Source organism: Populus alba, chromosome 13 (assembly GCF_005239225.2).
Source record: "Populus alba chromosome 13, ASM523922v2, whole genome shotgun sequence".
In the NCBI taxonomy this organism is placed as follows: domain Eukaryota; kingdom Viridiplantae; phylum Streptophyta; class Magnoliopsida; order Malpighiales; family Salicaceae; genus Populus; species Populus alba.
Window position 1 is genome coordinate 6,747,808 of NC_133296.1, and position 27,847 is coordinate 6,775,654.

Genomic DNA, 27,847 nt, shown 5'->3' on the forward strand with positions numbered 1-27,847 from the left:
AAATGACATTAAAGAAATTTGAATTTTTTTCTTTACATCAAAATTAATATATTTATTAATTGTTTTGTATTATTTTGATGTGATGATATAAAAAATAAATTTTAAAAAAAACTAAAAAAAATATTATCTCAATATATTTTTTTAACATAGAGTGTTTGCATTGTAAACAATATTGTAGCGCTATGGGAGGTGTTGTCCTTTCTTTGTTTAGTAAAAAATTATTGTAGAGTCAGGTTGGGCAACTAGACCTAATACTACTAGATTTGGTTGAACAACCGAACTTAGAGCATTGGATCTGGCTTGACCACCAAACCCAATAGCGTTGGGTCCTACTGCCCAACAAAACCACTAGCACTAGGCCCTGCTGCCTAGTCGGGCATAATAGCATGATGGACCCTGTTATCCATATAGGTTTGCTTGTACGCTGGACCCAACTGCCACCAATATCTAATAGCATGCTGGGCCCAGTTGCCCACCAGGATCTAATAATTCTAGGCCTTGATGTCCAGCAGAATCTAATAGCATTAAGCTTTGCTGCCTACCAAGACCTAATAGTGTTGGTTGGGTCTGTTTCATTTAAGATTCAAGCATACAATTGGCTCGGAGTAAACCAGTTGACCCATCAGGTCAACTTGGAATTCGGGTGACTATGCATAAACCCCGTTGAGATCTTTTTTTTTTTCAAATGTGTTTTTTCTCCTCCTAGAAACCCTTTTTTTTTCATATTTTTCAATTGGTTTAAAGCTCTTTAGTATATATATTCTATGTTCACACGAAAAAAAATTATGTTTTTTTTTTTAATTTGGGATAATAATTTTTTTTTTTGTTTAAATACTTCAACATAGAAAAATAAGATAATATCTTTCAAATGTAGGATAAAAAACCTTTTAAAATAATCTTTTAAACTAATTATTTACAAAATGTATAGCCTATATCCATATGAATTGTTTCTTAATTTTTTCATATAAAATATCAAAATATCAAATATCTTCTTAAGTTTTTCAGGTAATCCAGGGCCTTATCCAGATATGTTTCATTCAAAATTTAGGTCTGTAATTAGCCCGGAGTAAACCGGTAGACCTGTCAGGTCAACCCGAACCTCTAGTGACTTGGTAAAGACCTTTTTTTTTTTAAATATGTTTTTTTCCCCTACCTAGAGACCTCTTTTTTATATATATTTTTCAGTTTGTTATTAACTCATTTCAAAGTTCACTACATAAATACTAAAAGAATATTTTATTTTTTCAATGTGAGATTTGAATCCCTTTAGTATATATAATCTACGTTTACAAGAAAAACATCATGTTTATTTCAATGTGGAATGAAAAGCCTTTTAAAACAATCTTTTAAACTTGATTGTTTATAACATGCATAGTTTATATGCACATGAATTGTTTCTTAAATTTTCCATATAAAATAATAAAACATCAAATATCTTTTTTTCATTTTTTTGGGTGACCTGGGGCCTTGGTCGTCTCATTAAAAATCCAGCCTTGTAATTGGTCCTAAGTAAACCGGTTGACTTGTTAGGTCAACCTAGAACTCGGGTGATTCGGCAAAATCCTTGTAGAGACTTTTTTTTTATATATTTGTTTTTTCTTCTATTTAGAGACTTTTTTTTTTTCTTCATATTTTTCAATTGGTTACTAACTCATTTCAAAAATCACTATACAAATACTAGAAGAATGTTTTATTTTTTCAATATGGAATTTGAAGCCCTTTATTATATATACTCTATGTTCACAAGAAAAAAGTTATGTTTTTTTAATGTGGGATAATAAACTTTTTTTTTATTTAAATACTTCAACTTAGAAGAATAAAATAGTATCTTTCTAATGTGGGATAAAAAACTTATTGAAACAATCTTTTAAACTTAATTGTTTACAATATGTATATAGCTTATATCTATATGGATTGTTTCTTAATTTTTTCATATAAAACATTAAAACCTCAAATATTTTTTAAAATTTTTTTTGGGTTAACCTGAGTCAACTCGTATAACCCGGGACCCAGTCCCTTGGCAGGGTCAACCCCTAGATCGAGTTTGATAAATATGATTGGCATGAAAATATAACTTTAAGAAATACAATTGAGAAGAAATAAACTGACATATCTGGTTAAAAAACTACATAAAAAAATAGACAAAACTTTCTCTCTTTTATTTTATCTAGGGGCCTCTTTGAAAATATATTATTTTTTTATTATGTATTTAATTTTTAGAGTGTTTTTTGTGATACATCTATTGTTTTGTTTTTATCTTTTATATAGATAATTTATATTTTTGAAAATAAAAAATATTTATTTTAAGATAATATTTTTAATATGTGTAGTCTTACATGTTATTTTTATTTAAAATTTTATTTTTTTAAGATTTAATATCTTAATCTATACTTATTTCTAATTTTTCAAGTTTTATTTTGAAATATTATTAATATTTATTTATTTATTTATTAATACAAATAATTTTTTATTTATTAATTTAATAGCATTGAGCCTTGCAGTCGGCATTATTCGCCGCAGGCAATATTATATTTTATTGTAGAAAACATATCTCTCTAAAGTCAAGGAACACGTAGCTAACATAAGAAACAACCTGTCACGTGCGCCTCTACTCTCCACACGTTGCGACCTACCACAACCATCTCTCAGTCTCCGTCTTCCCCTCCTATATAGGAATTATAAATCTCACATTCCTAAGCAGTTTTTCTCCAAGTTAATACACTAAACAAGAGATAATCATGTCTCCTCTAATACTTTACTCGGCACTATTGGCCATCTTCGTCTATTGCCTTCTTCAGCTGCGAAGCCTTCGTGACCGTCACGGCAAACCCCTTCCACCAGGCCCAAAACCATGGCCCCTAGTTGGAAACCTACCCCATTTGGGGCCTATGCCTCACCACTCCATGGCAGCCCTGGCAAAGACTTATGGACCTCTCATGCACCTCCGGTTCGGCTTCGTCGACGTGGTGGTGGCGGCATCGGCTTCCGTGGCTACTCAGTTTTTGAAAGTACATGATTCCAACTTCTCTAGCAGGCCACCAAACTCCGGTGCCAAACATATTGCGTATAATTACCAAGACCTTGTGTTTGCACCCTATGGGCCACGGTGGCGCATGCTTCGGAAGATCAGCTCCGTCCATCTCTTCTCGGCTAAGTCCTTGGATGATTTTAGACATATTAGACAGGTTAAGTTCATTTCATCCCATATTTCTTAATTAACGCTTGTGATATATCTTGATCTGAACAGCACTGCGCCTGCGCTTGCATGATTTATTAATTGCACTTGCCCCTTGGCAGAGCCTTGGTCCAGTAATAAGCCTGTTTGGTTTCCTAATAAAAAAGTAACCAAACAAACCATACACGTATGTATGTATGTAACGTTTTTTTTATTTTGTTTAGATTGGCTTGTACACTAAAATGGTTTTTTTTTTGTTTGAATAATATCACTTCGTTGACATGGTTTTTTTATTATTATTTGGTGTGTTTATTTACCATGTATATACACACTGCGTGCAGGAAGAAGTGGCAGTGCTTACAGGGGCACTGACAAGATCAGGTCCAACTACACCAGTGAACTTGGGTCAATTGCTCAATGTTTGCACAGCTAACGCTCTTGGGAGGGTGATGTTAGGGAGGCGCGTGTTCGGCGACGGCAGTGGTGATGGTGACCCGAAGGCAGATGAATTCAAGTCAATGGTGGTGGAGGTAATGGTGCTGGCTGGTGTGTTTAACATCGGTGACTTTGTTCCTGCTTTGGAGTGGCTTGACTTGCAGGGTGTAGCAGCTAAAATGAAGAAGCTTCATAAGAGATTTGATGCTTTCTTGACTAACATTGTAGAGGAGCATAAAACCAACAGCAGCACTGCTTCTGTTAGATCAGAGAAGCACCATGACATGTTGAGCACGTTGATTGCTCTGAAGGAGCAGCAGGATGTTGATGGTGAGGAAGGGAAGCTCACTGACACTGAAATCAAAGCACTGCTTTTGGTATTTATTTCTGATGCCTTCTTAGCACTACTTTAGTACATATGCTCTTAAAATCATTAAAAAAAACATTTAATTTCAATCAATGCGTGATTTATTTTGGAAAATATAAAAACCAAGTCTTTTGCCTTTTGATTGTTGATATCAGCTAAATCATTAAGAATGAACAATAAAAATAATAAATCAACCTTGGAAAAGCACCTTGCAACCTCAATAACAGAGCTGACTTGCGGTTGCAGAATATGTTCACAGCTGGCACCGACACATCGTCGAGCACAGTGGAATGGGCTATTGCAGAGCTTATCCGGCACCCAGACATCCTGGCCCAGGTCCAACAAGAGCTCGACTCCGTCGTCGGTCGAGACCGTCTGGTGACTGAATTGGACTTGGCGCAACTCACCTACCTCCAAGCCGTGGTCAAGGAAACCTTCCGGCTCCACCCTTCAACACCGTTGTCTCTTCCACGCATTGCCGCGGAAAGCTGCGAGATTGGCGGCTACCACATTCCGAAGGGCTCGACTGTTTTGGTGAATGTATGGGCCATAGCTCGCGACCCCGATGTATGGACTAAGCCGCTTGAGTTTCGGCCAGAAAGGTTTCTTCCCGGGGGGGAAAAGGCTGATGTTGACGTTAAGGGAAATGATTTTGAGCTTATACCATTCGGTGCTGGGCGTAGGATTTGTGCAGGGATGAGTCTCGGGCTGCGTATGGTTCAGCTATTGACTGCAACTTTGATCCACGCCTTTGACTGGGATTTGGCCGATGGGTTGGTGCCGGAGAAACTGAACATGGACGAGGCATATGGTCTGACTTTACAGCGTGCCGCCCCCTTAATGGTGCACCCTAGGCCAAGGTTATCCCCCAAAGTCTACCGGGCACCAAATTAAAAAAAAAAAAAAAGAAAAAAAAAAGAGGATAATCATGATGCTTGCGTTTCTATTTATCTGTGTTTGATATGTCAAAAAAAATCAGACTTTGCCGTATGAGTTGTCTGAGGATTTTCAATGTTGTATAACTAAATGCAAAATAAATTGTTTTTTTTTTCTAATTTCATCACTTAATATTTTTTATTAATTGGTAAATAGATAATATAAGTTTTTTTATTTTATTTTTTTTACAATTTGACCCGAGGATGGCTATATAAATAGTTAAAATGCTTTTTCTTCCTCTAGACTGTTATTTCTATATTTCTATGTAGAAAAACAAAAAATAATAGAAAGTACATATATCCGTATGTCTCTTTCATTTGTTTCCCTTTTCAAAAATAAAACCAAAAGAAAAAAATAAACCTGCCTTGTGCCTCAACTTAATTACTCATATTATAGAGTACTTATATTACTCATATAATTAATAACACCATGACTATATTATATAAAAAATAACGAAATTAGTTATATAATTATATTAAAATTAATTTAATATAAAACATATTAAAATCTAATTAATTTTTTTTTAAATGAATTTTTACAATTAAATACACAAAAAAAAAAAAAAAAACTATATTTATACTATTTAAAAAATCATTTTATCAATCTAGCATTAAAGATGCTAGCAAACAAAAGTAGGTGGACCCCACATAAAGCGGGTCTTCAATCTAGCATTAAAGATGCTAGCAAACAAAAGTAGGTGGACCCCACATAAAGCGGGTCTACGCAGTCAGCAGCTATCGTGACAATTGTTTTATATTTCATGTAAATCAAAACCCAGTATATACACAAAGGAAGCCTGGACCCCACATAAAGCTGGTCTGCGCAGCTAGCATTAATTGTTTTTTTAAAGAGATGTCCACCCTTTTTTTATGACAAAAAAAAAAAAGTAGGTGGCACATCATCTACGTGCCTAAATTTCCATCGTAGAAGGATTTTTTTTTAAAAAAAAAAAAATTTAATTTTAATTTAATTTATTTTAAATTAATATTTTTTGATATTTTTATATCATTTTGATGCACTAATATCAAAAATAATTTTTAAAAAATAAAAAATATATAATTTTAATTTTTTTAATAAAAAGTACTTTAAAAATAATCACAGTAACATTCCTGAATAGATTTTATATTTTTTATTTTAATAACACCATATAGATATTATTAATGTATGAATAAACTTATTTATCATCTAAAAATGGATTAAAAACAAAAATTTAAACTATTAACTTTAACTATTTTTAGTTAGACCAAAAAAGTAAATAAAAAAAAAATTAAAAGGGCTTAGGAAAACACTGTAACATGTGAGTGAATCCACTGTAAATTTAAACATTATTTTTCGTTATAATCTCCTTATTCTCTCCTTTCTTCTCACGTGATTTGATGTCCTTACTGGCTTTCTTCTCTGTACTTGCAGCTTGATTGAAACTTCAAGTTTTGTTTGTTACAGTTTTGCATTGGGATGCACCAACTACCAAGCATTGAGGGGTTTTGTTCGTAAGTTGATGTGATTGGTGTGATTGATTGCTTTTTAAAGGGTTGGCTATAGCTATATATATATATATATATATATATATATATATTAAAAACAATTGTTTAGGGGAATTCATGATATGTGTATATATATCATTATAGCTTTAAATCTTTAGCATTTGAACCTCCTCCTAAAAATATGTGTTTTATTTTCGAGCAACAACAATGGAAGATACAAAAAGAATCTAAAGGAAATAAAAATATTTTTATTTTTTTAATATTAAATATAAGAAAAACTAGATTGTATTTATTTGTAAAACATAAATTTCCATTAATTTAAAGGAAATAAAAACATTTTTATTTTTCTGAATATTATGAAAAACTAGATTGTATTTATTATAATATATACTAAAATTGCTCTATGTTTTCACTGTGCACTGCATGGTGCAGTCCACGGTGAAACGCTGAGCTATATTTTTTTTTGTTTTTTTTCCTTATATTTTTTTCATTTTTTATGCCTTTATGGGTTTTTTTGTGTTTTTTTCTTTTCATGATTTTTTTTGTTTAATTTAGTTTGTTAATATTAATTTTTTTTATTTAGTTATCAGAATTTTATGACACGAATCCTGGGTTTGACGAATTAGCCTGAATTTTTTTTTTTTGCTTTTTTCTTTTTAATTAGTTTTTTTTCGTTTAGTTTAGTTTAGTTTGTTAATGTTAAATTTCTTTGTATTTAATTATTAGACTTTCATGACACGTATCCCGGACTTAACGGGTTAACCCAATTAATTCTGGGTTAACCCATCATTATTTTTTCTATTTAGTTATCAAACTTTCATGACGTGAATCCCATGTTTGATGAGTTAACCTGGTTTGAAGGGTTAACCCAGTTAATTCAGTTTTTTTTTCTTTTTCTTCATTAGTTTTTTTTTTCCTGATGTTTTTTTTCTTTGTTTTTTAATTAATCTATTTAATTATCACACTTTTATGACACGACCTTATAGCCAGACCCACATCCAAGGCTCTTGGATTCGGTGTTGCAGCCAGACTCACTTAAACTTGAGTCATGCAAGTTTAATATTATTATTAACATTATAAATATTACTCTTGGGTGAAGCGTTGCAGCTAGACCAAAGACTCTTAGGTATATCTTTGCAGAAAGACCTAACACTCTTAGATCTTAGTTTTTTTATTATTATTCAAGAAAAAAAAATATTAACCTGTTACGTATGCTTTTTTTTTTTTTTAAGCCTTTTATCGTGGATTGTACAGTATAAAAAGCTGATGCCTTTAGTTTTTTTTTTTTGTTTTTTAATTAATTTTTTTTAATTTAGTTTCTTAATGTTAAATTTTTTATGTTTAATTATTAGACTTTCATGACACAGATTCTAGGTTTGACAGGTTAACCCAATTATTCAGATTTTTTTTTTCTTTTTCTTCATTAGTTTTTTTCATCATGTAGGCTTTTCTCTCTCTTTGCTTTTTCCTTTTTAATTAATTTTTTTTTTAATTTAGTTCATTAATATTAAATATTTTTTCTATTTAGTTATCACACTTTTATGACATGACTCCCATGTTTGACGGGTTAACCTGATTTGGCGAGTTAACCCAGTTGATTCAGATTTTTTTTCTTTTTCCTCATTAGTTTTGTTCTTTTGATTTCATCTTTTAATATTGTATGTAATCTACAGTTAAAAGGCTTATGCCTTTTTTTTTTTTTTTTATGTCTTTTACTATGGATTGCACAGTGCAGTCCACGGTGAAAAGGCTGATGCTTTTTTTAAAAAAATTAATTTTTTTATTTAGTTTGGTGATATTAAATTTTTTTCTATTTAATTATCAGATTTTTAGAACATGGATCTCAGGGTTGACGAGTTAACCCAGTTAATTTAGATTTTTTTTTCTTTTTTCTTTATTAGTTTTTTTTTCTTCTTATGAGTTTTTTTTTCTTTTATTTTTTCTTTTTATTTAATATATTTTTTAATTTAATTTAGTTCATCAATATTAATTTATTTTTCTATTTAGTTATCGGTTGATGCCTTTAGTTTTTTTTTTCTTTTTGTCTTTTTGCTGTTTTTATGCTTTTGACTGTAGACTGCATATTGCAGTGAACAGTGAAAAGGCTGATGCTTTTTGTTTGTTTTTTTTTTTCTTTGTAATTAATTTTTTTTGTTTAATTTAGTTTGTTAATATTCAATTTTTTTGTATTTAATTATCAAACTTTCATGATACGGATTCCGGGTTTGACGGGTTAACATGGTTTGATGGGTCATCCCAATTAATTCTAGGTCAACCTGTCAATTTTTTTTTTCTATTTAGTTATTAAACTTTCACGACACGAATCCAAGGTTTGACGGGTTAACCTGATTTGAAGGGTTAACCCAGTTAATTCATATATTTTTTTTCTTCATTAGTTTTTTTTTTCTTTCTGTTGGTTTTTTTTTATTAATTTATTTAATTATCACATTTTTATAGCACGATCTTGCAGCCATAATTACATCAAAGACTATTGGGTATGAAATTACAGTCAGACCCACTTAAACTTGAGTAAGACAAATTTAATGTTATTATTAATATTATAAATATTACTCTTAGATTAGACGTTGCAGTTAAATCCAAGACTTTTAGGTATAATTTTATAAAAAAACCTAACACTTTTTAAATTTTAATTTTTTTTAATATTTTTTATGTAAAAAATATTAACCCGCATGATCACGGAACTAGTAAAATCTATTAATGAACTCGAGAAATTTTTCTTTGTTGTTAGAATATAATCAGCTAATAACCTCTTTTTTATTCATTATTTTTAAGTGGAAGTCAAGAAAAGAAGCAAACCTCTTTGATCATGGGGCTAAATGTATGTCTGGTACGTGGTTGTAAAGTATTTTTTTATATTTTTATTTTTATATTAACACATTAAAATTGTTAAAAAATAATAAATAAAACATCAATTTAATATTTCTTTTATTCTAAACACTTTTAAAATACAGATAAAAAACATAATACCAAAGAAGCTTAAAGCATATAATACTCATTAAAAATTGAGGAGAATAAAGTTAAACTGTCCTTATATTTTACATAAAAATATTTGTTTGAAGGTTAAATTAGAGAATAGCATATAATATAAGGATATACTGGGAGCAATTAGAATACAAGGACAGATTGGAGACTAGTCATTCAATATAAGGACAAGTTGAGCTCATTCTCTCAAAATTAGTTTAACCTTTAGGGCTAAAGCGTAAGCAAACAAAAAACCGAGGGACGTATTGTGTAGTTAAAGTTTGAACAGAGATCCATCTCCACTTTCGAGCTCGCTAATGCTGAAGGGAACGGCCCTCTTAACTCCCCTCCTCCTTTCTCCGCCGGAAGTTTCCTGTAACAGGTCAATCCTCTCCACCACCACTTTTTTGTTATACGATCAGATCATCTGAAAATCGATTATGATTATGTGAGTCAATTAGAAACCCTAGAAAAAACAAATGACGGAACAACAACAAATTATGAACAACAATACCAACAGTAATATTCCGGTGAGCGAAGTGTATTGGTCTCTCGTCGATAAAGCCGATAAAAAGTTCTCCAAAATAAGAGACCTGCCTTACTATGAACGCAACAGGTTCTTCCTCGCTTCTTTTTCTTCTTTAACTTTTTGTATCTTTTAATTAATTAATTATGGTTTTATTTTGGGTTGTGGTGCTGGTGGTGCTGTTAGGTATGATACGTATTTTTACAAGGTATTCAAGGTATACACGCAATTGTGGAAATTTCAACAGGAAAATCGGCAGAAACTGGTAGAAGCGGGGTTAAAACGATGGGAGATAGGGGAGATTGCATCGCGGATTGCTCAGCTTTATTACGGGCAGTATATGAGGACGAGTGATTCCAGCTATCTGTCTGAATCCTATGTTTTTTATGAAGCAATTTTGAGTAGGGAGTATTTCAAAGATGGATTGTTTCAGGATCTTAATCTGGCCAATAAACAACTCAGGTTTTTTGCTCGTTTTCTGATGGTTTCTTTGGTTTGGAACCGCCGCGAAATGGTTCACCAGTTGGTTAATCTACTCAAAATCTTGGTTGATGAATGTAGGAAGGCATTCCAGGTCATTCTTTTTTTCTTGTCTGTTGTCTTGGTTTCAATGAATTATGAATGCTCTTTGCTTCACCTTTTTTTTTTTTGTTTCATTGAGTTTATGTACATTTGAGAATTGGAGCTTGATAGGGAGATTTTGTGTGTTTTATAGCTTATGTTGTTTATTTTCTACGTTCTGATTTTGATCAGATGTCTTGATACTTAAGTTTTGAAATATCATGTCTTGATCTTGATGTTTATGAATTTGTCATGGAGATGAAAATCATTAATCAACATGTTTCAAATTAGCTAAGGCTCAATAGTGAAGTGATGTCAGTGTTGTGCTATCTTAAACAGATGATATGCTTTAAGCGTGTAACTAGCACTGCTTCTCATCTTGTACATTGTCATGAAATAGTTGTGTTTTTTCCTTTTAAGATTAAGATAATGATATACTGTCAGTTGTGTAAATTGTTAACTCATGTGACTTTTTATGCAAATATTCATCCTACATGATGGACGCTTGCTGTAATTAGTGTACAAAACATTACCAAGTCATGAATGACAACAAAATATCACTATCCTGCTTTTGCTTTGACATGGATTGAGTGGTGAATGATGACCTTCTTTTGATCTTGTTTCCAGGAAACTGATTTTAAAGAATGGAAGCTGGTGGTTCAGGAAATAAGCAGATTTTTGAAAGCTGACACCGCTTTTATGAATATCAGGCCTTTAAGATATAGTCTTGTACTGGATCTTCATCCAGATTCACTACCACGTGTTGCAACTAGAAGAAGCTTAAAATTACGAGATGCAATATTGAGCAGCTACCATCATAATGAGGTTAGGTATTAAGTTTCTTTCTCCCTTTCTGTCCATATCGACAGAAGGATCTTGTGTGTATGATTTGAACTGAGATGTTTTGTTGATTTGTATTATCCAAATGGTGTTATATGGCATGCATAAACTGTTACTGTTTTGCTTCTTTATCAGGTCAAGTTTTCAGAGCTGACAGTAGACACATTCAGGATGCTTCAGTGCCTGGAGTGGGAACCAAGTGGTTCATTTTATCAGTCCAGCAGCGCTAAAATTGGTCAGAATGGGGGTTCAGGGTCCAGTCGCATTAACCATGCCCAGGATATAGCTGATCCTACGTTGCCACTAAACCCAAGGAAAGCTGTCCTGTATCGACCCTCCGTAACTCATTTTTTAGCAGTGAGTATGGTGTAATGTATCAGCTCCTACCATCATTGCTTGAGCTCCAATAATCTGTCCTTTCTCTGTTGACTTGTGTTGTCATGCAATATCCAAGTCAAGACATGTGTCATTCAAATGAAGATTGTTTCATGTTGTTATCCTAGTCAAATAACTGACTGAAATGTCTGCTTTTGGATGGTCCATTGTTAAATTTATGAGTTCAGGATTAAAGCGATTGGTTGAAATGTAAAAACTGTGATGTGCAACACTAGGGGAATTAAGGGTCTCATGCCTCGAAACTTTCATGAAGCAGATAATTGATGTCATTAATTGCCAAATTGTGGGACTGTCGTGTTGAAAACTTTCATGATGGACTTGTGCTTTCTCTGGGTAGGTTCTGGGCACAATTTGTGAGGAGCTAGCCCCTGATGGAGTTATCTTGATATATTTGTCTGCTTCAGGTTGTGTACTTTTGCTTTATCTCAGACCTTTGCCATGTACTTTTGCTTTATCTCAGAGCTCAAAGCCCGCCCTTTTCCTCTATTTAAGGAAATGCGAGGTTGGCTTGCCTCTTACATCATTTAAATTGTTTCAGGAAGAGTTGGACACACTATTTCACCTCCCTCAGGTGCTGGAACTTCTATCAACACTACAGAGAACACAGTGAGAAACTTTCAGTCTCATGCCATGTACTTGGATGCAGTCACCATTTCTCCATTTAGCTCATCAAGTAATATTCCAAATCCTTCTTCAAGGCAAAGTAAATCGGACTGCTTGCATTTTGGTACACGTGGGAATGGAGGTACTATTTACAATATCATGAACTTTGCCAGCTTAATGCACCTATTTTGATGCAAAAATAACCAGTTTTCTGTTTTGCTCCCCATGTGATAGCTTAATCAATTATTTGGTGCAAAGTTAAGGAAATAAATTAGTAATTCTACCTGTCCATTGTTTTTCTACCCTGCTATTCCCATTTATATACTGCATTTCCCCCCTCATATTCGTACACCTTTATTGGTCATTCCTTGCATGTGATATTTTCTCGACAAATATACTTCTCCTTTTACCAAGCAGGATGTTAGCTTAGCATGACGGAGTAAAAAGAACTATCTACAAGCCAAATCTTTATGCATGACTACCCAAATGGGTTTTTTGAATGATTCTTTCTGATTTGCTTAAATTGTTAATGCATTTCTGAAAATTAATTTCATTGAAAAAAGGATTTAACATGATACAATAGAAATATTCTTTACAAGACAGCACCAGAGGCAAAATACAATAGAAGAAAAAGAAAAAGAAAAAAAGAAAAAGAAAAAGAAAAAGAAAAAGAAAAATTTCAAGAACTTTAGAAAGGATCACAAGAAATAGCTTCCATTAAAATTGAAAACTAAAGTGAACAAGCTCTTCAAAACCTTAGTCTTCACACCTAACATAAGTCAATCTGCTCCTTCAAAGTCTTAAGAATTCCTTGCTCAAAATTACAAATTTCAAAGTGATGCCATTCTCCTACAATGATATCACCCCTCACAGCACATCATCAGCTTGAACACTACTCTAGGCATAACTGAATGGAATGAATATTGAAAAAGCATCACATGTCAGACTGGGAAAAGGAACATAAGATGATTAAAGAGGCTCAACTACTGTGCAAAGTTTTTTTCAAAGGACTTATATTGCAGCTCCTCTCACCATTAAAGGGCACTGCTTGGGACTTGAGAGAAGTTTTCATATCTGTTTGTACAATGAGACTGGTAAATAATGCATAATGGTCACTTATGTTAACAGAAAAAAGTGTATGATCTAAATCTCATCAATCGATGAACTAAACCTGGCCATTACACTACTGGATAATATTTCTGGAGAGCTATTCTGACATTAAACTAATCCTTTTCCAGGATTAAACAGCATTTATCCCACTGACTTAATCCCGTTTACGAGAAGGCCACTTTTTATAGTCATTGACAGTGATAGCAGCGAAGCATTCAAGGCAAGTATGTCTTTTCTTAAGCTTTGTAAAACTTGTAGATGTTTTTCCTTGACTTTGTTATAAGGCTCATGGTTTTACATGTAAAGGTTTTCACGTGCAATGATGATCAAAATGGATGATCTAAAGTTGATCATTTCAAAAGTCTTATCTATTCATGTAAGTGGATTTGAAAAGGTGACAACTGAATAGTACATTTGTGGTAGACAGCGGAGAAAATTCTTTAATACTTTGAATAACATGGAGAAGCTAACTAGCAAGGTGCCCGAACTTCGTTCTGTAAACTTGGCTAAAAGCTTCAATTGCTTTCGTTATTATTGTTATTTTAAAAGGAAAGGGGAGATGCATTTTAATTTATCCTTTAAATTAAGCATAACGAGTTTTGGCCTGGATCATCTTCTTTACTTGAGAGGATATGGCCATCAATTTGAGAATGCCAACTACCTTAACTTGGGTCATGTCACGATCTTTACTTTTGTAGGCTATAAGTGGAGCTGAGAAAGGAGAGCCAGCTGCTATCATCCTATCACCAAGCTGTTCAATTCCTCTTACCACAGCTGATTCTTCTCGTCATCACAGTGGTAGTCTGCTCACCATGTTTCTGTCAACTCCTCTGCAGGCTTTTTGTCTGTTAATTGGTTTGTCAGGACCTGATGTCGAAATGGTAGGATTTAACCCCATTCTAATTCAATCGTGGTGATTTAATTTCTGTTGTTTAACTAATTGATTAAATGGGTTTCAGGATACATATAACAAGGCTGAGAAGCTGCTTTCTTCATCATTGAATGCCTGGGGTTTGACTCTGGCAACATCAGACATGCTCGATCCTGTTTGGGCACAGATTTTAGGCGACCCATTTCTTAGGCGTCTTCTTTTGAGGTACCATTCAATTGTTCCTATGGGTCCTGCTAGGTTAAAACTTTTGGTCCTTGTACAGTTGCATATTTGATAGGCACTGACAAGCTTGTCCAAGCGATGACATCACATGTACTGACATGAAAAATAAAGGCACTTCAGCTGCTGGTTCCTGTGAGTTAATGGAGGGATATTCTCAAGCTTTCTCAATTATTGAGAAGTATGAAGTCCAAGATTTTGAAAAGATATTTTAAGAGCACATGTTACCAAACCCTCTCCAAGGTCACCACCATAGCCAGAGTCACTGCTATAACCACAACCACAACCACAACAAAAATCAATAGCTTGTTGCTTGCGTTGTCATATCCAACCTAAAAGTGTTTTGACTCTAAATCTAGTATTTCCTTAGGACTCGAGTGATTTATAGATTTTGTTTCCCTTCATTATTAAGTGGCAACAATGATTTGACAAGTCCATTAGAGAGAGAATCAACTGTATTCCCAGGGGTTTGGAGCTGACAAAATTCATTCCCCTTTGATGGCCCCTCTAGTTTATTGCATGGAAATAGAGCTTGCCCTCCAAAGATTTCCCATTATGGATGTGTCAGATAACAGGAGAAACTCGAATTACCTGACAGTTGATTATGCGATTAAGTTTCTGTTTCCGTTTGCAGATTCTTATTTTGCCGGGCAGTGTTGACTCTATTTGCACCATCCTCTGGGAAGAAGGAATTTCATCCTGAGTGCATGCCATCTCTTCCGACATCTCTCCAGCCCAACGCCTCCGCATGTCAAACCGTGGTTCTGCAGATGGCCACCGTCTTTGGTGCAACAAAGAAATTCATTTTCTCAGAAGGCATTGTACTTCCTGCGCACAGTGATGTAGAGATGGCATCGTCCTCGTAAAAATGTGTTCATGTTTCGGAAACGGGGATTTGACAAATGTAATTTTTATGCATCGTTATCTGTTTGATTGAATACAGGGTTTTGGATTTGTCATTACGGATGCTGCTGCTGTTTTTCATCATCAAGCGTATTCCTAATCCACTAGAACATCTGTAGAAAGTAGCACCGACACTATATTCTCGCCTGTCTTCAGCAAATGAATAGATGGACCAACATACCCAAGGTTGAGTCATTGTCATGAAAGCCATGTCGGCAATAAATCTTTAGTATTCTGTGAGAGCAAAGTCGGCAAGAAAAAAAAAAAAAAAAAAAGCAATTCATTTCCTTGTTTGAAACAGGTACACGGATATGGGTGCAAGCATATCAAGAGAAGAAATGTAAAAGGAATCAAAATCTTAGCATGTGATAATTCATTAACTGCTAGTTGGAATTATAAATGGATCATATAGTTGAATTCAGAACAATAAGATGTCAACCATTTCTTGTGAAAGAATGCTGGCCAGTCAAAGGTGCTAGTTACAATCCTTATATAAAGATAAATTTTATTTGGTCCTTGAATATGCAATTGTTTCAAATAAAGTATTCTATTATTTGTTTTGACAAATATGATTCAGAATTGTTCCACAAATTTCCAATTTTGACTATTATATTTTATTTTTATAATAAGATATATCTATTTATTGTGAAAATTTCATATGATTAAATTGAATTTTAGTTGAAAATATATTTAAAGTACAAAATCATCTCAACCATATTTTCAAGACATGTCCACTTGTTTTCCAAAGTAAAACTTGTCTCAAGGGGGCATATGTAGAAACAAAAAATAAAATAAAATTCTACTAATCAAATTTCACTATATTTTATTTTTATTTTATTTTTTTATTAAAGGATAAAAATAAAAATAAAATAAATGACATGAAAATTAAATGAGCCTCCACATATTTCTTAGCTAATGAAAAGTTGACACTTGGGATGAGATATTCAATATATCTTATCATGAAAGCAAGATCCCATCAATATATTTAATTATGGATGAGATATTCAAGATTTCTTTTCATAAAATATATGATCAACTAATATAATAATGTCATGTGGCATTGGAAAAAAAACTTGGAAGTCCTTGCAAACCTCTATGAATAGAGGGCCTCAACTTAGAGAAAAAGGAGAAGAAATTCTTGGAGATACAAATTTTCTTCAAGACAAGCTCTTAAAGTAAGGAAGTTCTCTCAAAAGTTCTCAAGTCTTCTTTATCTACGCTTAAAGTCTATAAAGAACAAAGGTCTATTGGATCAAACCTAAACGTCCTATAAAAGTTATTCAACAACACTTTAAAGACAAATCAAAGATACTCTTTAAAGTATCAAATCACCAAATCTTCGCTTTGCAATACACGCCCAAATTCACGTTATTGCAAAGCACAAATCTTGACTTGATTTCTAAAATAAATCAAGTCACCATATATCAAATCCAAAGAAAGAATCAGAGGATTATCTTATTCTTTTAAAAGAATATTTTAGATAGAGATTGTACCCAATCATATATTTAATAAAATTATATATTTGTACATTTGTGGTTGTTTAATTTAAAATGCTAAAAATTATATCTACATACAGACTTGGCAGAAATACCATTGAATTGAAGCATGATGATGAACCAACAAAATAATAGTAAATACAAATAACAAAAACATCACTCGATTCGTGCGTTATGGAAAGTTTAGAAAATGCCTTAGAATGCAATTGTGTAAAGGAAGTTAAGATGGCTAAGGATAATGAGACAAAGATCACACATAATGAATTCCAGAGCAGAGAGGAAGTAGTAATAGATAATAGTAATAAAATGTTGCTTATACGGCAACTGAGACACCCTAGCCATTGGAAAATGATACAAGAACAGAAGAAGCAAACAACAACTAAGAATTTAGTAGTTTTAAGAGCTTGGACAATATAACAATTCATTTAGGGAAACAAAGAAAAATAATTTTAGCTAAACGTTAGTACTTTTTGGATAATTAAATAAACAGCTAGGAAAAAAAATCACAATCGTCAAACATAATATCATTTTCACCCACCCATATTCATGCATGCAAACACAACCATCAATTGTTGAATATATAAGTTTTCATGACATGCACGATATCGAATGATGGATGAGGCTCCTCGATCAAAAAGGGTTTTGGATATTATTGAAAAATCATAAAAAAATATGATTTAAAGGGTTTAAGAGTCGCAATATAGTATTATGGTCACTAAAAACCCTAATAGTCTATGAAAGTTTGAGTAAATGAATTAGTTATGCATGAAGAAGACTCATCATTCTCGGTGCACCTTACCTATGATAAGCTGCATTATTTATTTGTTTGGTATAAATAAGTTATTGTTATATTTTCTAATTGTTTATATGTTTAAGGTTTAAGAAAAGTCTTTCTCGATAAGGAAGTCCTTATCTTATCAGGTTAAAAACTTAGCTGTTCTAGAGTGAAAACATAAAAAAGAGAAAAAAATTATCTTTTTATTCAATATCAGGAATACGTCTTCCATATAAGTTTATAATCCCGTTTATTAAAAGAAAAAAATTAATTTTTGGTGTTTTTGAAATGTAAGCCAAGTTCTTATGGCTTTAATAAAATAGTTATTGAATCCAAAATGCATGAAAAAAAAAAGACAATTTTTTTTGTGATTTTTAGTAGGCTAAATTATGCAAATATGATTTATTTTGAGAAACTTAGCCATATGCACACAAATAAAAACATATTTTTTTTTTTTTGTATTTTCTAAAGATAAGAATTTTTTTTATTTTTTTTTGTATTTTTTTTTAAAAAATGGAAGAAAAAAAAAATATTTTTAATACCGGATCAATATCTTATAGTGTAAGTCTATAACTCAAATATTAAATGAAATGATTTAAAAAACATGTGAGGTACCCATAAATAATTTTAAAATGATCCTAATTCTTTTTAGAATTTTTTAAAAAATGATTTAAGGGCTTGTTTGGCAAAAACACAAAAAAATGAGAAAATAAATATTGCTGGAAAATCAGTGGGGTGTGTTTGCCAAACACGTGTTTAACTAAAAATTAGAGGCTTAGAAAAGGTCTTAAGGTTGTGTTTGGCAAACACCTCTTAAGGACAAAATATTGCATTTTTCTTTTAATGAAAACCAAACATGCCAAACATTGTCTTATTGAAAATGAGCTCAAACCAAAGGTCCAAGCCTATAAACAAAGTCCAAATAAAAAAACAACTATTTTAAAATCAAACACATTTTTTGGCTTGAATTTGACAAAGAACAAAATAGATAAACCCAAAAACATAATTCCCAAAGCTGACTAGATTACGTCAAAATAAAGACAAACATATGTGAAATCAACATCCAAGCAAGATTTTGAGGCTCGATCTTCACAATAATAAAATAAAATTCATAATTATTTATTTTACACAAAAGATAAAAGTGAAAAAAAATAGAGATTATACGTTATGATTTTAGTGTTTTTAGATCATTAGAATCTTAGATTATTGATAAAAAAAAAAAGTGTCTGTATGTGTAAGAGCCAACAAATGATCAAAATTGACACCTAAATCAATGATCTAAGGCACAATTTAACGCAAGAACATCTTATAAATAAGATATATTCTCAATATTAAATAAAAGGATAGCTCTTTGTATTTTTATGCGTCTTGGCTAGAAAATGACTAAGTTTTTAACTTGATAAGATAATAACCTCCTTACCGAGAAGGTATTTTCTTAAATCTTAGATAGACCAACGGTTAGAAAACACATCGACTTTAGTTCATTTCAAACAAACAACAATACAAGTTATCTTAGGTAAGGTGTTTTAGTGGTGATGCGTCCTTCCTATTCACAATTTGTTCCCTATCCAGCCTCTCGCAAACCAATATGTTTTTTAGTGACCGTAATACTATGTGGCAACTTTTATTTCCTTTTAACTAATAAGAAACAATAATTCCTTGTTCTTTCCCTTTTTACTCTAAACCTCGCTTTGGAAAGACGATCACCGCGACATTGCTCACACGCGACAAAACACATGCAACAAATTTAATTCAGATTTTAAATCTTTCTTTATTTTTTTTTCTAAAATAACACCTACATATTGTTTTGACATTAAAATTGACTTCTAATATGGTCTGTAATGGAGAACGGGTACTTGGACTAGTAAAACTAATTACTATGCCAACACTTTTTTCTTTTGGCATTAGTGCTTGCATCAACGTACTAAGCAATAAATATTCATTCGGTAAGTCTTTATGGATTAAAATTTTTTTATTTTCTAAAGATATTCTTCTTATTATTTATTTTATTGTTAATTGTAAAAGGCTTATTTGTGTTACTAGCATCAATGTTTGAAGTTCAACAAATAAAATCGATAGGTCTAGTAGTTTTTTAAAAAGGTTCTTTTTTTATTTTCTTATGGATTTTGCTAAATTTCAATGACATGTTATTTGAGATTAAATTGCAAAAATTGATTGCAATAATAGAAAAATAAATTATTTTAGTAGTAAATTGGGAGGTACATACTTTTTTGATAAAATAAGAGATCCTCTTTTTATGGTTGTTAAAGAACAGTTATTTAGAATAATGGTTATTTAACAGTCATGATTCAGAATAGTGGTTTTATAACAAAACTGTGATTCAGAATCACGATTATATATATATATATATATATATATATATATATATATATATATATAATATATATATATATAATTACAATTCTTTTCCTTCATTGCTACCACTCCTAAGACCAAAAAAAAAAAAAAAACCCCTTGAACCCAAAAAAATTCAAGAGAAAACAGCCGCCATATTACCCAAAACATTGTCTAATCCTCTATCAAAACACCTGAATTATCTTTCCCTTGTCACCACAATATTTCTATTGTTGTTTTGTTGCAAACTGCCAGCCAAGCTTGTGTGTCCAACCAAACCGCCACTTTTTTCATTTGACAAAGATGATTAATTGTTGTGCTAATGACCCTATAATTCATGTTAATACATCAAAATTTTTTCTTTTATTATGTACGATTTGGGTAAGATTTATTGCAGATTTTATAAGTTGATCCTGCTTCCAGATTCGATGATTCCGTACATCATGCAGGTGGGTTTTTATTACATCACATGTCTGTAACACATAAAATGGATCATAACTTGCTCACAACGCTCATTGAGAAATGGAGACAAGAAACTCATATGTTCCACCTTCATGTTAGAGAGATGACACCTACATTGCAGGATGTTGCTGTTCTATTTAGCTTGCTTATCGATAGGCAATCATGTATTGTCATGGGTATCTAGAATAAGATAACTTTATACGAGCATGTATTTGGACGAGTACCCCTTTTTGAAATGTTCAAGGGGAATGCTTTATCCATGAGATAGCTTTAGAAAAACTTTTATGAGTTACCCAATAATTATGATGATGAAATCCTACAATGGTATGTTAATGCATATTAATAGTTCAATTATCATATTCATTTGTCTATAATTAGATTTGAATTTGATATTACATTGTACAAGTATGCTAGAGCATATATACTTTACATGTTTGATAATATATTTTTCACAGATCTCAATGGGATGCATGTGTCCTTGTTCTACCTAGCACCACTAAAGGATTTCTAGTCCATTTCATTATATAGTTGGGGTTCAGGCATCCTTGCATGTTTGTATATGTATTCGTGTCAAGCTAGCTTGGAGAAATTAAAGTAAGTTGGAGGATGTTTATTGCTTTTACAGGTAAAATAAATGTAATAAGTTTGTTATGTATATATGAGTTGGTTACTAATTGCTGTATGTTTTTTTGTATATAAAGCTATGGTTGTGGGGGCATTTATAATTGGGGCAGTTATAAATTGAGTCTACACCTGTTATGTTTATCTAGGTTTTGAAGGTTGATCTACAACTTCCATTAGGATGCAAGTAATATGTTATTGAATATATAAATCATATTGTTTAGATTAAGAATATTTTTCCTCAAAACCTTATTTAATAAATTTCATTGCTTATTTATTAACAAATGGTGTGGGAGCATATATTTTGAACATAATCCAACCCATGTTTTGTCATTTTATTATAGCGAGTTTGATAGACAATAGTCAAATCAGGTATGTTGGTACACTATGAGAGTAAAATAATTATGTGTGTTGATGTTAGTAAATGATGAGAATTAATTACTTGCATTGATGTTTGATTTTTTGGATATTGGTAAATCAGTTAAAATAATTATGTGTGTTAATGTTGGTAAATTATGAGAATTAATTATTTACGTTAATGTTTAATGTTTAATTTTTAGATATTGGTAAATGTTATGAAATTATTGCATAGGTTAATGTTGAATTTTTTTTATATTTATAAATGTCTGGAGATAATTTTTCATAGGTTAATGTTTGTAAATGATGAGAAATAATTACATTGTTGATATTTTAATTGGTTGTGTGGAAACCTTATTCAGCAGATGATATGATAGCTGCTCTTATTATATGCATATCGGCCATGACTTTATAGACATCAGTTGCCCCCTTATAGTTTTTGTGCTTGTTAAGTTGCATTGGTAGACCGTGTGACGCGACAATTTGGTTTTAAGCAACACATCTTGTCTAACATAGATACAAGTGATTAGTTGCATTCCATTAGTTGTTCGAATAGACACGTTGATTATAATTAGATGATCCACCATCTTTAGCATATATCGATGTGGGATGCACAAATAAATTTTATTTTTAGAAAGGTGCATCCTGTAATTTCTAAAAAGGATTAGATGGGTTGGTACCTAAATATAACAAGTTGAATCATTACAGCTAACCTAACACAAGTTCCTTCATATGAGGAGATGGATTATGAGCCACATGCACGTTGGATTCTAAATGCTGTAAATATTTGTTACTTTTTTTTATATAGGATTTGACAAAATCATTGTATTTTATTTATGGATTAATAATTTCTATTTGTTTCATATTAGGTTTGACAGTTGCTACATGATTGTTGACGTGTTATGGCTGATTTTCATGATCTCGATGATAATGATAGACTTGCTCGTTATTAAGCATCTTCTTGACTCGAGACATGTCGTACCACACTTGACCTGTTATCAGAGACATTGAGCCTATATAATGTTGTTTTGAAGGATGAAACCATATAGATAGGTGAAAGTCGTGTTATTGATAAAGTTGTTCATCCACTCGTCGTCACCTAAGACATAAATAGAGCTCAAGTGAATTATTATGTTATGTGTAATTATACTGTGTTATTTTTTTAGTTAAGAGTTATTTTTATTATTACTAGTTTTGTAATATTGTTTTTGTTAATTGTCATGTTAATTTTAAAATTATCTTACATATTATGCATTTTCATATTTAGTTTATATAAGCATGATTAATATCATCAAAAAATATATAATTACATGAATAAGTTGTTTGAAATTTTTAAATTATTCATTAATAACTTTAAAAAATGCAAAAATAAAAATAATATTTAAAAAACACATGTATTAATTTGAAATTATAAATAACAAATAAAAATGATGTTACATATTATATTTTGAATTATATGTTTGAGATTTGATAATTTATGATCGTTAATAAAAATAGCGATTGTTTATAACAGTTATTATTATTAATAGTTTGTAATAACCCATGTTTTTTAATAGCGGTCGAATAAAAAACTATGGTATTTCATATACTTAGATAGAAGACTCGAAAGAAAGTCTTGTAGTTAGTTAGTTCTATCTTCTACTTCTTCCTGTGTTCACTATCACAGCGAGTTCAATAATCATTCATTCACTGATAGATTCAGAGTAGAGATAGACATGGCTTCTTGTTACTTTGATGATAAGTCTCGACTAAATTCCTTTCTTACCCTTTTCTTTCTATTGTTATTACTATTTATCAACCCTTCTTCAGTCCTCTCCAAGTCTCCTCGCCCGATTACAGTAAACCCAATTTTTTTTTCTCTCCCTCTCTCTTTTCATTGCCTTCTTGGATGTAATTATTTATCTATTTATTTCTTATTTTGATCTTCTTCGTCTTGTTTTTTTATTATTTTTTTTTTTTATTGAGATTACAGGATGTTGAGGTCAGGCAAATTAAGAATGAGTGCTATGCTGATATAGAGAGGTGAATTAAAAAACTATTTATATACACGTATCTTTTCTTTCTCTTGCTTTCAGTTTGTTTCTTGAGAAAATTTATATGAAACAACATGTTGTGAATCTATTAGGATATTAGTGATACAAACACATATCTCGGCGTCTTTTCTTTGATGGGTTGTGATTTTTTGATGGAAACAGTGGGCTGTGGGGTCAACAATGCAAAACTTCGATGACAGCAAAGGAGAATTGCGCTTTGAAGTGTCTTTCTCCAATTTGTTATGAGCTTATATATGAGAGCGATCCGGTGAGTTAAGTCTGAATGTGGGTTTCTTTAGTTGGGTTTGATTGGTTTATAAGTTTTTATATATTTATTGCTTTCTGTTTAGCTCGAAGAAGGAGAGAAAGATTTCACAAGAAGTCAAGAGTACAAGTACTGTATGTATAAGTAAGTTTAAAAACTTTTTATGGCTTTAGTTGTGATGCAGCTGGTTTGAGATCTTTGATATTTCTTATCTGAATCATGCTGACATTCTGGGAATTTTACTACTTGTTATCGTCTAGAGATGTTGAATCTCTATGTTATATGCTATAATGTCATGAACTTCATTGGGGAGATCAAGAGTGGCTGTGGTGAAGCAATTTGTTTTTATGAATTATATCTTCAATGATTCTTTGGAGTGCGTTGGGTGTTTGTGATTAGATTTATGTGTAATATAACAACAAGATTTCTGGTGTGAATAAGTTTCTGGCCTTTAATTGGGTTGGTTATATTATCAATATGTAAACATCTGGAGGTATCTGGTTGGTTTTTGATGTACTTAGTGGATGGTATTCCCACATTATTGTCTAGTGAATTTTCTAGCCATTCATCTATTTGGGTTTAAATGAAACTTCCTCTACCTCTGCCCATGTTCTCCCTTATCCTAAAAAAATAACCAACATCATGAGACATGCTTCTGTTTAAGTTGGTTAGAGTTATGTGTATGCAAGTGTTGCCTTTAACATATGACTTCGTCAATAGTAATGAAGCGGGTTATGCTTTGTTGTACTATAGTTGAATTTGAAGTTAGCCTGATGACCACTTTCTAAGCAGGATGAAGTGAATTTTGGTGAGAAATGTGTTCTTGGACCTTGGTCTTCTGTTAAGTACTATGGTGTATAACACCTTTGTGGAAGTGGTTTTGGGGAACTGAGGAGAAACTTGCTGCTCCGGAGATAAGGCCAGTTGAAGAAGATACTTAATTTTAACCTTTTTTTTGAAAAGAAGGTACTGAGTGTAGGTGTTCTTATGACTTTCCCCATATTGATAGTCATGAAGCCAGTGCTCCTGAGATACTAGGTAGGACAAAAGACAGTTGGTTGTCATGTTTACGAGCTGTATGTGGAATTGAGGCATAGCATGAAAAGCAGATGATCTGCATATTTCATTTTTTGGCTGGAGAGGAATATACAATGGAACTTAATCTCGTGTTCAATTTCTGATCTGCTTTTATTTTTTTTTTTGCCATGGGGGGTGATTTTCTTATTTGTTTGTCCTCTTAAGGAATTTTATGCTAGTATTGTGGCAAAATTGGCTGGTTCAAACTTTTATGCTCAAATACTTGTTTAGTTGTTATGAGGTACTTTGTCAAACTAGAGACTGTTGTCCTTGTTTGTAGGCATTTGAAATGAAATATACAAGTAGGATACTGAAGAAGATCCTTTGACTGCAAGATATTAGGTTATTATTCTCATCTATTTAAAAGTTTTTCTTGGCTCATTTTACAACCTGGCTCGTGACCTTTAATTGTGTTAGCTTTCGGTGCTATGTTTGAGTTACTCTGATCCTAAATTATAAGTACATGCCAAAAAAAGACCTATCAAAGTTTTCATCTTGCATCATCTACAACATTAAAAAACATAGTTTAGCTAATGTATCACAAATTTTGTTAAAAATAATAGATTGACAAAAATGTATTACTTATGATGACACTTCATAAAAAAATGTATCACATGTTTTGTCAAAAATAGTAGATCGACTTTCAGGACAGGGCAGTATGGTGGGGCTTTGTTATTGAATATACTGATTTGGGTTTTGAGACCTGAAATATATTATATGGTGCTCAAATTTCTTGCTTGTGTCTGGTCAAATTGTACCCCTTTTGTTTTTAGAGTGCTGGTTCACAAAATGAATTTCATGACATCAGATATCATGAACAATGGTAGTGCTTTAATTTCTTTCAATTTTGACGGTTATTTTCTCTGTTCGTGCTTCCTTGATTTGTGCAATCCATCTTTTCCCTCATTTTTGTTTGTCATGGCATCATGTTATTGGCTGGTTCCTTGAGGATTTGCCTTCTCTCAATTCCTGTTATATTATTTCCTGATTCATGGACCTCCTTCAGATCCATCATTTAGTTTGGAGACACTGCCGTCATACATTTGTTTAGAAAGAGAGGATAGAAACTTGGGAGAGAGTGCCAAGAGTTTACTAGACACTTAATCAGCTGATTCTGTGAAAAAGGGTTTTGCTCATTGTTTCCGGAAATAACAGGAGTGATTTTAACAATTGAAATGCTTACCTTTAGTGAAAGTGAAACCAAGAGCATGCTCCCTAATTATAGTGTAGTGGAAACAACCCTAAAATCTCAAATCTAAGAAGAGAAATATAAAAGACAAACACAATTAATCACAAAAGAAATTTATGTAGTTCGGTAACTTAGTCCTAGTCCTACTCCATGAACGAGATGATAAAAGAAATTCACTATAAGAAAGTAGAAGATTACATAATGTCACAAAAAATGCTCCCACCCAAAGTCTCAAAGTATCTCAACACTCACTTTTCTCTCTCTTTTCTCTAGCAAGCAAGTGTACAATGATAAAATCACTCATAAATAAGTCTTGCCCTAAAAGATGACAAAAAATTTATATGGAGTAAGCACATGGGTATTTCTTTCCTCACTTAAACCCACAATTTAAGACAAACCCAACATATAGAGTGGAGTTACGCATCTTTGTTTCTCTACCTTACAAACTTGAGGGCACAATCATAGTTGCTCTATTGTTGTTCTTCTCTGTTTGAAATAATCCTCTCGCTGACTTGTCATGTTGTTTGTTTGATAACTTGTGGTGCATTATGTGGGTGAGTAACTAAATTTTCACGCTATTGTGATTCTAAGAAACTTCAACAATGAAGTTATGCTACAGAAAGTCTTGAAAGTTCATTTCGATTCTATGATCACATTTTTCAGTAATACGGTGTAGTGGTCACTTCACTTTTGTGATACTAAAATGTCCTGTGTTTTATGACTAGCACTTAATTTGTATGCTTTTCTGAATCTTCTTTCTTCAACTTCTCCTGGGATTTTTTTCTTGACTTTGTTATGAACTAGTTGCCTACTCACGGACTGCAGGTCATATCCTCAAGTTATTGTCTGGTTCTTGATTAGAGATTGTATTTGCTCTCATAGTGAACTTGAGACATATTTGTCTGTTTCATTTCCTATATTTTGAAATTCCATATTAGCCTCAAAATCAAATTGATGTCCTGCTTGTTATTTAGAAGTTGCGATTATTTAATTTTCTTTGTTTTTTTTTTTTTTTTTTCCAGGAAATCAATGGGAGAGTCCCTCGAGGGTATTAAGGGAGCCTTTGACATGTAGATGGGTCTGTTCTGTAACATTTGCTGCCTATCATTTCTTCCTCTCCATAACAAAGAAAAACTTTCAAGAATTGTATTCCATTTACGCATTCAAAAGCACCCAAAAGAAAGAACGGAGAAAGAAAAGTAGACTAATCTGCATATTAATTGTTTTCACAGAGAAAATCCATGTGAATACCTGTGTTCGTGTGACAAGACACTATCTTCCTCTCCTTCAATCCTTTAATTGGTGTTGCCAAAACATATTCCAGGTTACTTCTGTAATGGATAATCCCACCACAACTCCTGTATAATTCAGCTCTTTTTCTAGTTTTTCATGATGGTTTAATAGTTATTTTTCTTAAAGTGCATTACAGAAATGCTTTCAACTTAAGGCAATTTTGCTATGCTAAAGAAGATTAGCAGCCAACTGTAGATGGGAGGCTAATTTTTGTAATTTATCACTTCCAAGACCAAAAGGAGTAGCAAAATTATGAAAACATTCTACTAAATTCTGACATAAGGTAGCACTTGTAAATTCGTAGAGGATTTATCTGTTTGGTTATGTTTCGTGTTTTTATAGCGCGTTAATATATTTGTTTTTTTGTAAAATATAAAAAAAATATTGAAAATATAGAAAATATTTAAAATTTTTTTGAATATGATAGTAATAAGAGACCTAATCAAATTGATTCAAATTATATATTAAATTTATTTGACTCAAGTTATTATAGTT

The 27,847-nt window shown here is 32.0% G+C and overlaps 3 protein-coding genes across 4 annotated transcripts; all 3 read left to right on the forward strand.

Moving 5' to 3' along the window:
* The first annotated feature begins 2,683 nt into the window (after positions 1–2,683).
* LOC118047241 (flavonoid 3'-monooxygenase) lies at positions 2,684–5,032 on the forward strand. The gene is made up of 3 exons (XM_035056485.2): positions 2,684–3,185; positions 3,517–3,987; positions 4,224–5,032. Exons 1-3 carry the CDS (start codon positions 2,739–2,741, stop codon positions 4,869–4,871), a joined length of 1,566 nt encoding a protein of 521 aa, XP_034912376.1. The 5' UTR covers positions 2,684–2,738; the 3' UTR covers positions 4,872–5,032.
* A 4,591-nt stretch (positions 5,033–9,623) lies between these two features.
* On the forward strand, positions 9,624–15,513 carry LOC118047239 (uncharacterized). Its single transcript, XM_035056483.2, has 10 exons — positions 9,624–9,995; positions 10,092–10,479; positions 11,094–11,291; positions 11,442–11,663; positions 12,040–12,106; positions 12,241–12,447; positions 13,544–13,635; positions 14,114–14,296; positions 14,375–14,511; positions 15,161–15,513. Exons 1-10 carry the CDS (start codon positions 9,859–9,861, stop codon positions 15,390–15,392), a joined length of 1,863 nt encoding a protein of 620 aa, XP_034912374.1. The 5' UTR covers positions 9,624–9,858; the 3' UTR covers positions 15,393–15,513.
* A 7,564-nt stretch (positions 15,514–23,077) lies between these two features.
* Positions 23,078–27,466, forward strand: LOC118047240 (uncharacterized). 2 transcript variants are annotated; one of them, XM_035056484.2, is made up of 6 exons: positions 23,078–23,333; positions 23,468–23,517; positions 23,691–23,796; positions 23,879–23,937; positions 27,082–27,137; positions 27,292–27,466. In XM_035056484.2, the coding sequence occupies exons 1-5, from the start codon at positions 23,211–23,213 to the stop codon at positions 27,131–27,133; spliced, it is 390 nt and encodes a 129-aa protein (XP_034912375.1). In that variant the 5' UTR covers positions 23,078–23,210; the 3' UTR covers positions 27,134–27,137; positions 27,292–27,466. The 2 variants fall into 2 exon arrangements, with proteins under 2 accessions (XP_034912375.1, XP_073259917.1); XM_073403816.1 differs by having other exon boundaries at positions 27,082–27,466.
* The last annotated feature ends 381 nt before the right edge of the window (positions 27,467–27,847 follow it).